The sequence below is a fragment of the Olea europaea genome, chromosome 13 (assembly GCF_002742605.1).
Source record: "Olea europaea var. sylvestris chromosome 13, O_europaea_v1, whole genome shotgun sequence".
In the NCBI taxonomy this organism is placed as follows: Eukaryota; Viridiplantae; Streptophyta; class Magnoliopsida; order Lamiales; family Oleaceae; genus Olea; species Olea europaea.
In genome coordinates this window covers 11983504-11999314 of record NC_036249.1, presented here as the reverse complement: position 1 = coordinate 11999314, position 15811 = coordinate 11983504, and the positions used below count along the sequence as shown (strand labels likewise).

The following is a 15811-nucleotide window of genomic DNA, read 5'->3' as shown; positions in this document are numbered from 1 at the left end:
AACTTCAATACTTACTGATTTGGCTGAAGAAATGCCAACCTCTAATGTACCTTCCGACTTATCACAAGTAATACTAGATTTAGGCATAAAAGTTGTCGATACAAAGGAGTGTGTGGCTCCTGAATCAAACAATAGATAAGCAGGCGTATTGGCTATCAATAAAGTACCTGCTATGACATTCGAGTTTTCCTCTGCATCTTTCTGAGTCATTGCAAAAACTCGTGCTTTCCATTTCTGGTTCTGGTCATTGTTATCATCCTTCTTCGAGACAAATGTGGGGCAATCCTTAAAAATATGTCCTGGCTTGCCACATCTAAAACAGACATTCTTCCCTTGCAAACACACGCCATGATGAGTCTTTCCACACTTAGGACATGACTCTATAACTGGCACAATGCTCTTGTTGGCATTGGCTCCGCCATTAGCTTTCTTGTTCTGCCACTTGCCCTTTCCCTTGTCCTGGCCATTCCATTTCCTTTTACCCATACTGCCATTATACGGTTGATTGAACAGTTGACTATATTACTCGGTGCTTGTCTTCTGGTACCAGATAGCATGGGCTCTTTCCAGCATTTCACAGTATGAGGTGAAACGATGGGACATAAGTATCTTGCTTATATCTGGGTTCAAACCTTGTTCAAACCTCCTGACTTTCTTGTCCTCCGTATCCACCAAATGTGGAGCATACCTTGAAAGGTGGTCAAACTTCCTTCATACTCAATCAGGGACATAGTCCTTTGCTTGAGTTGGAGAAATTCACTTTCTTTGTGATCCCTCAAAGATCGTGGGAAGTACTTGTCCATTACTTCCTCTTTAAATCGCTCCCAAGTCAATTCCACTTGTTGCTCTGGGGTCCTCGTCCTTGACATCGAGTCCCACCGGTGGCTTACATCACCGGAGAACATAAACTCAGCATACTAGACCTTCTGGGCGTCCGTGCACCCTATTAATCGGAATATTCTCTCCAACTTGCGAAGCCACTCCTCGGCTGCAAGTGGATCAACTGCTCCATTGAAGGTAGGGGCCTTGTGTCTTCTAAATTGCTCGACCACTGAAGCATGGGTTGGAGGAGCATTAGGAGCTAGTGGTAGGGGTTGCGCCTAGTTCGGGTTTTGCCTGCCAAGGTCTTGGACCGCTTGGAGGAGATCTCTTATCAAGTTGGTTTGGTTTGCACGTGCCATTTTCCTTTAGACAAAATGTAACGTCCCGAAAATTTTGGAATAAAAATATATTTGTCTTATATGTTATAGTTTTAAAATTTGAGGACTGAAATGAAATAGCGTTTAAAGTCATATTTTATTTGGCACCAATAATTACATTTTGATAGAATGAGTATAAGTATATCAATATTGGGCTCATTTTGTAGCTCGCATTTAATAACGTATTTTCAGCTCAAGAAAATATGAGTTCTTTTAAATTAAAACTAAGTTATTTCAATTCAAAGAAACATAGATAATAAGCATCGTTTTTATTATTTAACAATATTTCTTTTAAGATAATTAGGAAAAGAAGCTAGTATTTTATCATAATAATCAATGTTTATCTTTTCTATTAGAGAAAGAGATTTAATTATTTTTAATCCTTGTTTACATTTATCTGCCAATATTTCTGATTTTCTGGTACTCGTGATTTAAGTAGTTTGCAAAGTAATATGTAGGGAGAGATATTTTTAGTTAACTATGATTGATTGATGTTTGGATAAAATAATTCTCTCTTAGATTAAAAATTCATTTGCTTTGATTTTGGAATCCTACTTAGAATATTGATTTAACATTTATGACTTTTTGACCATTCTAAGATGACACACGTTTTTAGGCCTAGCTTTGAATGAATTGGTTATTATATAATAATATTTTTTGGACAATCTCTAGCCTCTAGGCATGATGCATGGCAATCATACCTTGTACTCTCAATAGTGTCAATTACCTTTAAATTAGTATTGGTAAATTTCCTTATGATAAGAGTATGAATAGCCACACGTGCACGCACATTTCCAACTCTCAATTAGGATAAAGGCTAATTTTAATTGCTAATTGAATTTGAATAATGGTAAGACACGATTTGGGGCCTCTAACAAATTTAGTTATTTTGGGCATATAGTCCAATTAAGCTTATAATATACTATTTAATTATTTATTTCATTTTATATGATGATATGATAACCTGTCATTTTATGTAAATTGACACTAACTTGACCATTCTTATGTTAAATAGATCCTAATTAATTTAATTTGATTGATATCCAAACAAAGAGTTTTTGTAATTGGACATATTAATGAGCTAATTGACGAGATTTCTGTTGGTTAGATTGCATAATTACCCTTTATATATTTTTAACAAATTTGGCAGTCAAAACCTTTCTTAATTTTACACCTCCCTTACACTATAAATTCATTCCAAATCCTCGAAATTTATGAGATAAAAACCACTCTCTTCCATCTTCACTTAACTCTCCACTGCCTGTCCAAGTCTCCATTCCAAAAGTGTTCTCTTTGTATTGTCGGAAACGGGTTTTAATACTCTTAGAAAAGATTTTGGCACGTGGAATTGCCACTGGATCGACCTTAAATCCACAAGACACGACAACAGCAAAAAGATTTTGGGAACGTGAATTCCTTACTTTTCTATTATCAATCGAGGTAGAATACTTTATGTGCAAGTTGTTCCGTCCTTTCAATATTATAGTTTTTGACGTGATTTATTTCATAAAATGCTAATCGACCTGCGGGTCCAGTGAAATGAAATGTTCGACCTGCGGGTCCCTACGAAATGAAATGAAATGTGAGATCGCCTTCAGGTCTTCTCAAATTGTATTAGAGCTTTCGATTGATCACCGATTGCTCTTGACGAAATGTTGGTATTAAATGTTATGAGTTTACGTTTTAAATTATTATATTGTTTGGACGCATGTATCCTACTGAGTGTAATTACTCACTCCTTCAATTTCAATATTTCAGATCAGTACGGTCGACGTGGATGGTGGCTAAGCGGTGCGCGGGTTGCCAAGTAAAGAAAAACTTCGCAAGAAAACGTTTTAAAATAATTCTGTTAGGATTATGTGCTTCAATTTAATTCTGTTTAATATTCTATGTTTACGCGACATTTTGTTTATTCAATTGGTATTTGAGTATTAAATAAATCAAGAGTTTTAAATTTCGAATTAAATATTTTCGCTTTATGTATGCGATACGAAATGATATCAGTAACACCTCAAAATTTTAAGTCGATAAAATTTGGGGCGTTACACAAAACGTATGGTTCTTATTAGTTTCATACTTCGAATTTTAACAAAGAAGATAAAGTTTTATTTCTTGACATAAAGGAAGTTGTTACAAGGATTTAAATCTAATCCCTATAAGTTCTACGGATCTTCTTTGGTGGAGCCTCATCTCCAGAGGAGTTTTCCGCCTCAGATTCAGATTCTATGTCCATCTCAACCTATGACTTGGGCTCAGGATCATTCCCTTCTTCAGGCTCTTCTTCTTCATCAAGTTCAATTACTATTTCCGATTGAGGTTCTAAATTTTCCCTCCATAGGTCTAGGAGTGATTGACAATACACTTCAAACTCAAATATATTTGGGTGCTCCTCTAGCATTACATTCCTAACCGTGACTCCCATATCTCCCCATTGAGGTGGAAGGAAGTGTATGAGGTTATTTATAGCCTCAATATGTGTTATCTCCATTCCAGCGTTCACCGCTGTCATGCATCTCTCATAGACATCATGTATATGTTCGTCAAGTGGACGGAGCAAATTAGTCACGTAATTCTCATAGAACTGAATGGCAATTCTCCGGTTCAATGCTCCTCTATATGCCCTAGCCGTTCTACGAGCCATATCTATTGCATTTTCACATATCGTACATTTTTTTTTTACTCTTGGAAAAATGGCTACTGTTACATAACATTCTACCTATAAATTTAGCCCAATGCGTATCTTTTGAAAAAAAAAACACATCTTTGAAATCATTTCTAGCTGGCATAGTATATCTTTGAAAATAAGCATAAGTTGTACCATAGCATCACAAAGCATCATAACATAGTATTTTCATGAAAACATTAACTTTGAACATACCTGGACCGTAGGATGAGATTGATGGATGGATGCAAGATGCCATGGAGTATTTTAGACTTTTTTATTTTTTTTTAAAAAATATACTTGGTCTACAGAACCGGCTAAACCGTGCTCTGATACCACGCTGTAAGACCCCAACCCCTTGTGGACCAGAACGCTACTTACTTTACTTAATTAACCGGTGGTTTAGTCATAGGAGATTATGTTTTAGCAGAAGCTTAATTTTTACAACGATAATTTTAACAACAACCTTTCGAATATTTTAAATAAAATACTGAATAAAAAAACGGAACGTAATTTATTTGAAAAAAATATAACTTGTTCTCGCGTTCAGCGTTATTCAAATAATTTAAAGAAATAACATTGAAAACATTCACAAAAATAAATCTAAATAACTTGTTCACCGAGTTTTCCATGGGCTCGTTGCACCACTCTCCACCTTTTTCATCATCTAGGCTCAAGGTAGAATCATATCAATCTGTAGAGAAGGGGTTAAACCCGTGAGTTAAAAAAAATTCAATAGGTATCATTGGTGCATTCGTGATCAAACTATACATTTTAAAGCTGTAACTTTAGAAACCTTTTCAAAGTAGGATTTTCGGTAGAACCCCAAACATGTAGAGTCATGACTTAGCACGACGCACGTACCCGGAGGTACCATTAGACATGGAGGTGTATGTCGTACCGGAGTTACCATTAGACATACAAACATTAACATAAATCTTCATTTGCTAGAAACTTATGACTTAACATGAATTAACACTTTGCACCTCTACCTACCTTGATTGATACTTTGAACATTGTTAAAAAATGCACTTCTTTGATGTTTCAAAAAAAAAAAAAACACTCCATTGATAATTGATGTTTGGAAAACATTTCTTGATAGCACCAAAACTTCTAGGAAAAACTAATTTTTCTCCCTCTCCTTTCTCTTTTTTTTAGACTTGAAAATTTTCTCTTTTATGCTTAGAAACTTTTGTTTTGGTGTGAAAAATGTGTATGCATTGGGGCCTATTTATAGGTGAAAATCTCATAACTTAAGGGTAAGTGAAGGGCCTAATACTCATTAATACGGGTGCCATTTATGTGGGAGTTATATGTTTAACAAGGTGCTAGAAAATCGTGTAGGAATTTGACTTTTCATATTCCGCGTACTTCGGTTGATATTGTACAGCCTTTAGTATTTCTATCATAACTTCTTCTCCCGATATCCGATTGAGGTAATTCAAAGTGCGTTGGAAAGCTGACTCAAAGAACTACAACTTTTCTTTAGATATTATTTTCCAAATCGAATGTTTTCTATGTCGTAAATGGGTCTCAAATGAGACTAAAAATTTGAAGTATACTTTAGCTATCCAATATTCATGTCTTAGTGCCACGAATGTGTTTAAAATTATTTGAGATTCTACAAAAAATATTTAAATTTTGTTTCGACTATTTATAGAATGCTCATATAAAATTTAGCATAATGCTCCTAATATCTCAGGATGGCCCTGTTTGACTATTTCCATTCATATATTTGACATTATACAGGATGAAGGTTTGATTTCGATGTTTCAAAAGTAGAATAATATATGATGGTAGGTTGAAAGCTAGAGGTAAATATGATTCCATTTGATTCTGATTCCAAGATAATCGAACCATGAATCAATGATTTTTGGATAATGGAATCAATTATTTTTGTTTTGAGATATGGAACAAAATCGAAACGAACTATTCAATTCTATTTTCATTATTTAAATTTTCAAATGATAAATAAAAATTAAAAGCTATCACTATGTCCATAAATTAGTAACACATGCCTAGATCAACGAAATAAATGTCAGACATACAGCAAGTTCAACTTTAAATTATCAATCATCAAATAGTATTTTATGGTAGAATTCATTCACAATAGTCTATACTAGCAAACAAAACATAATCATAATTTAAATACACAAACATCAAGTTCCATCCTTATACAAAAATATTGTCTAATAACAACAATTCATATTAGATGAACAAATCATCGACAAAAATTCAACTTTTTGGTTTGATATACTGATAAATACCAGTGCTTGGCTTATGACATGGCACACCCTCTGTTTGGCACCCATTAATTTTCATTTCATTATATATTTCATTTTTGTCTCTCCTATTTTCAATCACATAATCTTCCATAAAATAATATTACCCGTAAATCGAAATATTTTTCTTTTCTTTCAACCACTCATTTTTCAAAAATGCATTATTCCACACATTTTCATTCCACAAAATGAGGGCTAAACGAGGACTTAAAATTGAGTTTGATTCTTGATTCTAGTTATGGTTCTCGAACTAGAACCAAAATTAAATAGTTCTTAGTTTTAAGAGACAAAATCATAATCATATTCGATTTGATTCGTACTGATTTGGTATGATTTGATCTGCTCATTTTATCCACCCAGTTGGAAGCTCTAGGTTGGACTTAGGAAAGATGACTGTTTTTAATTTTTGATTTTTTTTTCTTTATTTAGCTTTAAGTGCGCAACTATATTTTCATGGGATAAAAGTCACAAAACAATTGATACGGACTACTTGCACATAAACCTTGAAGGTTGGGGTGAAAATGTTTAGAACAAAAGTGGGGGACACTGTGTGCTATTTAGAAAATAATTAGGTATGAGAGGCAATAATAGAAGATCAAAGGGGTTTAGGGTTTTTCTCAAAATCCAGAAGCAGAAGTGTGTTCGAGATATAGAGAAGAAAAAGGTGGACCATGGATTCATTCTCCTCGCCTTCTGCTGGATCTTCGCCAAAATTATCAACTGATGATTTGATGGGTCAGCTTAAAGTACAGCTTGCCCAGGCTTACGCCGAGGAATTCCTCGAGGTATTATATATTTTAGTGTGTTTACATTCACCATTACTAGACCTCTATCTATGTCGAAGGGTTTTCAAATTGTAGCAGTCCTCTTTTGATACTGTGATTGTGACGATCAGATGTCCCTTTTTTTACTTCTATTTTTCTATTTTGTCCTGTAAGTCTTTTTGTTCTTTTGGGCTTCCGTTTGTTTTTGTATTTGGGAAGTAATGTCTCGTAGACAAGATTTAAAGGAATGTTTTAGCATTTGATGCATGTCATGACTAATTTAAATATTTCCTAGGAGTACCATCTTGTAGAACCAAGATTAATTTGATTTTGATTCTGGAAAATGAAGTGAAGAATGAGGAGATCTTGTGGGTTTTAGGCCTAACCCTTGCATTTTTATCTGCTCACTGGCTAGAATATGGATTTGGCAGATAATAGAAAAGATGGGGTTTAGATTGAATAGAGAACAATATCGCTGCTTCGGGTGGAACGTGGGTGTGACAACACACTACTACCCTTGCAGAAATAAGTCTTGCATATACAGGTGGAAGGGAGCTGGGGAAAGAATAAAAGCATCTGGACTTTGTTGAGAGTAGAGTAGTTAACTTGGATTAGGCTTGAGATTGACCCATCCAGTTATAGAGCTTAATTTTAGCTTGAGTGAATCTGAATTTGACTATAGACTTTTATTGGAACTTTTTAATATGTTCTAATATTAATATCTATCAATCCGAATAGGTTTTAATATTTGAAAACTATTCTTGACGACGAAACTAAACTTGTAACATTATTTCATCCTAAAAAAGAAAAAAAAATGCTTGATGAGAAAAGATCTTTCTTTTGTGTAATTACACAAGCATGACTAATGTGAATTGGGTTAGGATTACCCAAGGTAACTATGGACTTAAGAAACACCGATACTTGTAAACTCATTACGTACATGTATTCGATACGTTTCCAAACTTGGAATACCTTTCGATATTTACCGGATACATATTTTTTATTTTTAATATTTTCTATACGTATCGAATACATATTTTTATATTTTTTAATTATTTTCAATACGTATCCCATACGTTAGGATGTGTGAAGAATAGTGTTATTAGTTTTAAACTCTTTTAAAGTTCATTATTATTCACTATAAATTGAAAAAGTTTTTTACTTTAAGAAAGAAATCCCTAATTGCATTTAGGTGTAATACATGTCATGCTTGCCCACCCTCCTTCATACTGTATTAGGTTGGCAGGTGACTTGCTTGTTACTCATTGGTCCAATTATTAAATATGGAGGTTCAATGTGCTCTATATTAAAGGTTGAGTCCAATTCAATGATTTTGGAAAGTATAGAGACTAAAAGTGTCATTTTCTTGTGAAAGTTAGATTTTGGTTTTGAATTTTATTCTTTGAATACGTTACTTTTACACAAAAAGATATAATTTCGACTACATTGCGTGCACCATGTCCAACTTATATCTTATTTATAGTATTTGTACTTCTAAGTCTCACTTTTTGAGCGTAGTCTTCCATTTAAAAACCATTGAACTGGTTTTAAAGAAAAACTTGTTGTCATAATTAAATAAAAAATAAGTATAAAAGTCAAAAAATAAATAAATTAATTAACTAATCACATTCCACAAAGTTAGCCTAACCTGATAACCTGCCCTCAACTATTATTAATGTCACTTTGAATGATTTTTATTTATTAAAAATATTTAAATTTTGTTTCGACTATTTATAGAATGCTCATATAAAATTTAGCATAATGCTCCTAATATCTCAGGACGGGCCGTGTTTGGCTATTCCATTTATATTTTTAACATTATACGCGATGAAGGTCCGATTTGGACATTTCAAAAGTATAACAACATATGATGGTAGGTTGAAAGCTAGAGGTGAATATGATTCCATTTTGGTTTTGATTCCAAAATAATCAAACTCTAAATCAATAATTTTTGGATAATGGAATCAATTATTTTTGTTTTGAGATATGGAACAAAATCTAAACAAACTATTCGGTTCTGGTTCCATTAATTAAATTTTCAACTAATAAAATACAAATTAAAATCTATCACTATGTCCACAAATTATTAACACATAAAAATAAATATCAAACATTCAGCAACTTCAACTTCAAATTATCAATCATCAAGTAATATTTTATAGTAAAATTCATTCACAAAAGTCCAGACTAACAAACAAAATATAATCATAATTTGAATACACAAACATCAATTTCCAGCCTTATACAAAAATATTGTCTAATAACAATAATTCACTAATATAGATGAACAAGTCATCGACAAAAATTCAATTTTTTTGGTTTGATATACTAATAAATACCGGTGCTTAGATTATAACAGGACAAGCTAATATTGAGTTTGATTCTTGATTCTAGTTCAGGTTCTAGAAATAGAACCAAACCAGAACCAGAATCAAATAGTTATTAGTTTTAGAAACAAAATCATCATCATCATCATCATCAAACCGAATCATTCTATTTGATTCGTACTGGTTTTGTCTGATTTGATCAGCTCATTTTGTCCACCCAGTTGGAAGCTTTGGGGTGCACTTAGGAAAGATAAATATTTTTAATTTTAGATTTTTTTTTTTTTCCTTATTTAACTTTAAGAGCGCATCTATCTTTTCATGGGATAAAAGTCACAAAACAATTGATATGGACTACTTGCACATAAACCTTGAAGGTTGGGGTGAAAATGTTTAGAACAAAAGTGGGGGACTCTGTATGCTATGTAGAAAATAATTAGGTAAGAGAGGCAATAATAGAAAAAGCAAAGGGGTTTAGGGTTTTTCTCAAAATCCAGAAGCACAAGTGCATTTGAGATACAGAGAAGAAAAAGGTGGAACATGGATTCATTCTCCTCGCCTTCTGCTGGATCTTTGCCAAAATTCTCAACTGAGGATTTGATGGGTAAGCTTAAAGTACAGCTTGCCCAGGCTTACGCTGAGGAATTCCTCGAGGTATTATACATTTTATTGTGTGTACATTCACATTTAAGCTTACCAGGCTTACGCTGAGGAATTCCTCGAGGTATTATACATTTTATTGTGTGTACATTCACCATTACTAGACCTCTAGCTATGTCAAAGGGTTTTCAAATTGTAGCAATCCCTTATTGATATTGTGATTGTAACGATCAAATGTCCTTTTTTTTTACTTCTATTTTTCTATTTTTGTCATGTAAGTCTTTTTGTTCTTTTGGGCCTTCTGTTTGTTTTTGTCTTTGGGAAGTAATGTGTTGTAGACAAGATTTAAAGGAACGTTTTAGCATTTGATGCATATCATGATTAATTTAAATATTTCCTAGGAGTACCATCTTGTAGAACCAACTGAGATTAATTTTATCTTGATTCTGGAAAATGAAGTGAAGAATGAGGAGATCTTGTGGGTTTTAGGCCTAACCCTTGCATTTTTATCAGCTCACTGGCTAGATGATGGATTTGGCAGATAATAGAAAAGATGGGGTTTGGATTGAATATTGAACAATATCACTGCTTCGGGTAGAACTTGGGTGTGACAACACACTACCTTTGCAGAAATAAAAGCTTGAGTGTAGAGTAGTTAACTTGGATTAGGCTTGAGATTTGACCCATCCAGTTATAGAGCTTAGTTTTAGCTTGAGTGAATCTGAATTTGACTATAGACTTTATGGAACTTTTAACATGTTTTAAAATCCCAATAGTTTTTAATATTTGAAAACTATTCTTGATGACAAAAACTAAACTTGTAACATTATTTTGTCCTACCAATTGGTCAAACAAACAAAAAATGTTTGATGAGAAAAGATCTTTCTTTTGTGTTATTACACCTGCATGACTAATGTGGATTGGGTTAGGATTACCCAAGGTAACTACGGACATAAGAAACACCGATACTTGTAAACTCAGTACGTACCCATATTCGATATGCATCAAACTTGGTATACCCTTAGATATGTACTGGAGACATATTTTTTAATTATTTTATATATTTTTTTATTTTTAAAATTTTTGATACGTATCGGATACTATTTTTTAATAATTTTTATATTTTTTTATTATTTTTGATACATATCCACTACACTAGGACGCGTGAAGAATAGTATTATTAGTTTCAAACTCTTTTAAAATTCATTGTTATTAACTATAGATTGAAAAAGTTTTTTTACTTTATTGAATATTAATAATAATTATTTTAAATACATAATTTAGAGTTTTAAATTAATTACAACTCCACGTTTTATTGAAAATATACAATATTATTTAATCTTTTAATACATGTAAAACCAAGTTAATGGTTGATAAATAGATTTTTATTATGAAAATAGATAGTAACTAATATTAAGTTATTGGGGTTTGTTATCTTTTGTGCACTATATGAGAGAGAATAAAATAACTTCACGACAAGCTGAAGAATTGGTTTTCATTAATAGCAATCTACGTCTTTTATCAAGAAAATTAGATCTCTATTCAAAATGAGAATCCAAAATGTGGGACATTGTCGGAAACTCATTTGATACTTTTGAAGGTATTGGACTGTTTAAAGTTGCTAATATATCATCGGATTAGCTAGAGTTGAAAAATGCTAATTTTAATGATGATGAAGAAGCCGATGTTGATGATATTGAAGAAATTGAAGTTGGGACCATTAAGGATTAAGAATCAATGTTTTAGTATTTTATTTCATATTTATTGTTATGTTTCTATTTTTTAAATTTTCTTATATTTATGAGATTATGTTAAATTTTATAACACGTATCCACATATCCTAATTAAAAAAGAAAAAACTGTATCAACGTGCCTTTATTTTATCGTATTCGAATTACATATCCGTATCCTTACTTCTTAGCTATGGACTCTGTGTTTAGGGAAAATGGGTTTAACTGACGAAGTGTTTAACTGACAAAGTATCATTGACATTGTTACCTCCAGATACCACGAAATGTTTAGCAACTAGAAGAAAAAAATTACAGCTAAAAATGAAGCTAATTATATTGCTCCTTGTCTGACCATTTACAGGAGGTGGTGTTGCAGCGTGGTGTCTCATTATACCAAACAATAACAATCTCCACATGAATTAGACCATTAACCTAACAATCCAAATTTCTTGTTTCAATAAATTATACAAGCTGAGGTCTCTAAGTAAGTTGAGTAGAGCTATATTCACAGAGAGCCAAATTTGTTTACTTGTGAGAGCATGTTGACTATGTGCTCTTCTATCAACCATTTTCCAACAAATTCCCAAATGAAACTCCTTCAAGTTCAGACTATCTATCGATTGTCTTGATCAGAAAAACTGTATACTAGGCTTTTTAATTTTTAATTTAAATTTATAATGATGAGCTGCATTCATCTGGCATCGGAAGGGGTGCAGAGATATATATGTTTAAATGATGCAAATGGTTCAGGAATGATTATCTGTAATAGTAGATGTTGTCTGCTAAGAATCATTTGTTGAACATGATAGAGACATGCAAATTATGTGCTTACTACATTGGATTAATTATTGGTTTTTCTTCGATGGTCTCGCAGACCGTGCGAGGAAAGTGCTTTGAGAAATGCATCACCAAACCTGGCAGTAGCCTAAGTGGGAGTGAGAGCAGTTGTATCTCCAGGTGCGTGGATCGGTATATTGAAGCCACTGGTATCATTGGCAGAGCCCTCTTTAATGCACAGCGCTGAAAGCAGCTAATACCAGGGACTTGAAGAATTTCATGGTCTCAGGAATTCCTGGAGAATCAAGTACAAGTAGTAGGCTTGGAATCATGATCCTTTTGATAATATTTGATTGATGATATATGAATGACTATGAACTTCAAGGTTGGCCACATAAACAATTTGCCTCGTAGGTTAATTAATTTTTGATAGGTTTTATGGAGTTATTGATACTTTTTCATAAATATGTTTCTTGTACCTGCTTGTGAGAATGGTTTCTCGGTTTGATTACTCAGGGGCTTGACTCCCATTCCCTCCCCCATCCTAGGGTCTCTACTTGCACTGTCGGATGGGTGGTGTTGTCTTATTCTATTTTCTCCGACCTTCTGATTTGAAAAGGGAACGGCATAGTGTTGTACATTCATTTAGCCGACATTTTTTATGAGTCCATTGTATATTCACTAGGGCCCCTATTGTTAGTTCCATTTAGTGGTGTTTTTTCTACCCTCTCAATTCAACGTAGATTCCATCCCCATTCTCGAATGCATGTTTTTGAGAATGTTGGCAGTTGATTATCTTACTCAGACAGTTGCAACATTCAAACATAGTTAATGGCAATTTTGTTTAGAGAGCGAAAACTAGAATTGTGTTGATTATAGTGACTAAATATGAAAATCAATGCCTTTTAATTGTATCAAAAATATATATTTTTAGTTGAAAGCACACTTGATTTATCCCCTTACTCTAAATAGTGGATTATTTGTTTCTTTAACCAGTTGGTTATCGATCTTCCTATGTACAATACTACTATTTACATAAACAAAAAGAAGGGGAAATAGTTTGTTTGTGTGATATTTATTAGAGAAATCGAGTGAAAAGGAAAATAGTCACTTCCAACTGTAATAAAAAAGTATAAACCTTTATCCGTCGAGCGACAGCCCTTTCACTTGGCGCCATCGGATCCCTAAGGTCGACTGTTTGTCCCTACTCAGTAGGTGGATGTTGCAATCAAGCTCTCTTTTGCCTTAACACTCGAGGGCCAATCTCTGTCAGGCTCAAGGAAATCTTTGCACGCCTCCATTACCTTTTGGGAGGCCTACGCCTCAATAGAAACTATCTACATGAGACTGTCTCCTAACACGTAAGTTTCAACTTGCTAAATTGAAAACCTGGTTCTTTTAAGACAATAATATATGGAGTATATTCGGTGTTTCGAGACCTTAAAACGTTCGAGATCCAATCACAGCATGGATTTCCCAGGAACTTCAATCAACAAAGCTTGTGCTGAAGAAGATGTCACCTATTGCCTGTATGTAAATTCCTCAGTTCTTCCCATGGTGTTAAAAGGAGCTATAGAGATGGATTTGTTAGGAATAATTAGCAAAACGGTCCAAGTGCTCAGCTTTTGCCTTCTCAAATAGCATCTCGGCTCCCCACATGCAAGCCACTCCTTTGCCTTTGAGCGAGCCACTCAATCCACGCTCTGTTGTCAGTCGTCATCATCACCAAGGAAGCAACCAAATCCAAAAGCTCTACGGTTTGGCGCCTGTCTCTAATTTTTTTTCTTTGTAACAGCGATGGAGTTTCATTAGCCCTCCTACTAGTAGCAAACCTTGACAAAATTATCTTAGATATGTGGTAATTAAGGATAGTATTTAATTAGATGAAGGATTAGTAGCTTTTGTCAAATTTTGAGTTGATGAAGATTCTTCTGGTACCACCTGAATAATGCAGTCATAGAAGGGGGACTTCCATTTAACAGGAACTATGAAATAAATGCTAGTGAGTACATAGCAAAGGATGCAAGGTATATGTTTTCAAGAACTCAACGAGTAAACGTAGCTCCATGTTTATGAAGAAAATGTTACAACCTTAAAAAAAGGCAGCCACTCATAAGGGTATGAACTTTGATCTATAAACAATCAAAGTCAAATTGTTTTGAACTGAATGCATACCATACATGTTTTGACAAGTCTACATGTACTCACACTTTTTTAAAAATGATTTACTCACTACTCACAACAAAGGGTGGGGACCACGAGCGGTCATTTTTAAAATGCACCTGGGACCTGCACATATGTGAGAGTAAGTAAAAGATTTTGTACACCAAAATTTGTACATATATAGTTATCCACATGTTTTAGTCCATTGGATTGGCTGCAGAAACTAGTAGTAAACAGGATTTAAATCACCCATTGGAATCCCTGGCAGTAGAACAAATCTTGGAATCCTGTTTTGTTCTTTATTTCAACCCAGATTTAAAGCTAAAATGATTCTAGGAGATAAATTGTATTACACTTGTTGACAGGCATAGAGCATGTTGCAGGAGATATGTTTATGACTTTTTATGAAATGATAAGCCTCACATTTAAATGACTTATGTGAGACGCAGAAACAAAGCAAGGGTAAAAAGGAAAATGACCTGGGATGATTTCACAAGCAGCAGTTACTAGGAATAATTGACAGGGCTCAGTAAGGCATGGAGAAAATGGAAAGAAAGTCCAAGTATCCTTCTATTTTCTTTTGTTATTTCCTAGGAAGGATTTCGCCACTTTGATAGAAAAATTGTAACAAATGCAGTGACATAATTCCAATTGGCAAAAGATGATTTGATGGGGACGTTGATTGTGTTTAAAACAACCCAATGAAGAAATACCATGGGACATTATGCCAAGAATTCCAATCGACAACGGATGATTAGATGGGGCATTGACTGTTTTTAAAACAACCCAATAATGAAATACCATCTGACATTATGTCAAAAATCATGTCAACCATTATGTTACTGTAGCATAATTGTAACAGGAATTATGAGAAGAATTCATACACAAAATTACTTTACATTTCACTGCAATTTACATTTCTTTACAGCACTTCCTATACAGGAATTCAATATAAAGTTCCTGTTTATATTCAATCCTTGTTCTTCATTAAGAAAGCCATTTTTTCTTAACCAAAAAAATAAAAATAAAAAATAAATAAAATAAATAAATAAAAACCCCACACAGATCAGGAACCTAACATTTTGGTATCAGAATGGAAACCATTTATAAGCAATCTAAGGTCAACTTCATTCAAGTTGAATAGAAACCAATCTAGGGCCAAGTGATGTGTGTTATCCACTCTGAATTTCAGACTTTCGTAATGTAAAAGCACTATAATTATGATAAACAAAAACCCATATATGAAACGACAAAAAAAGGCCAATATCTATTGCCAGTTATGGAGCTAAATACATAGCCTACGATGAAGC

General features: G+C 33.6%; 1 protein-coding gene across 2 annotated transcripts; it reads left to right on the top strand.

Moving 5' to 3' along the window:
• The first annotated feature begins 6743 nt into the window (after positions 1-6743).
• On the top strand, positions 6744-13071 carry LOC111407611 (mitochondrial import inner membrane translocase subunit Tim13-like). 2 transcript variants are annotated; one of them, XM_023037217.1, is made up of 2 exons: positions 6744-6928; positions 12436-13071. In XM_023037217.1, the coding sequence occupies exons 1-2, from the start codon at positions 6815-6817 to the stop codon at positions 12583-12585; spliced, it is 264 nt and encodes an 87-aa protein (XP_022892985.1). In that variant the 5' UTR covers positions 6744-6814; the 3' UTR covers positions 12586-13071. The 2 variants fall into 2 exon arrangements, with proteins under 2 accessions (XP_022892985.1, XP_022892986.1); XM_023037218.1 differs by lacking the exon at positions 6744-6928 and adding an exon at positions 9633-9885.
• The last annotated feature ends 2740 nt before the right edge of the window (positions 13072-15811 follow it).

What these genes read in the sequence shown, in the direction of transcription:
- LOC111407611 (XM_023037217.1), top strand. Translation starts at nt 6,815, where the DNA reads ATGGATTCATTCTCCTCGCCTTCTGCTGGATCTTCGCCAAAATTATCA. An exon ending in ACGCCGAGGAATTCCTCGAG is followed by an intron (nt 6,929 to 12,435) that starts GTATTATATATT and finishes ATGGTCTCGCAG; the next exon opens with ACCGTGCGAGGAAAGTGCTT.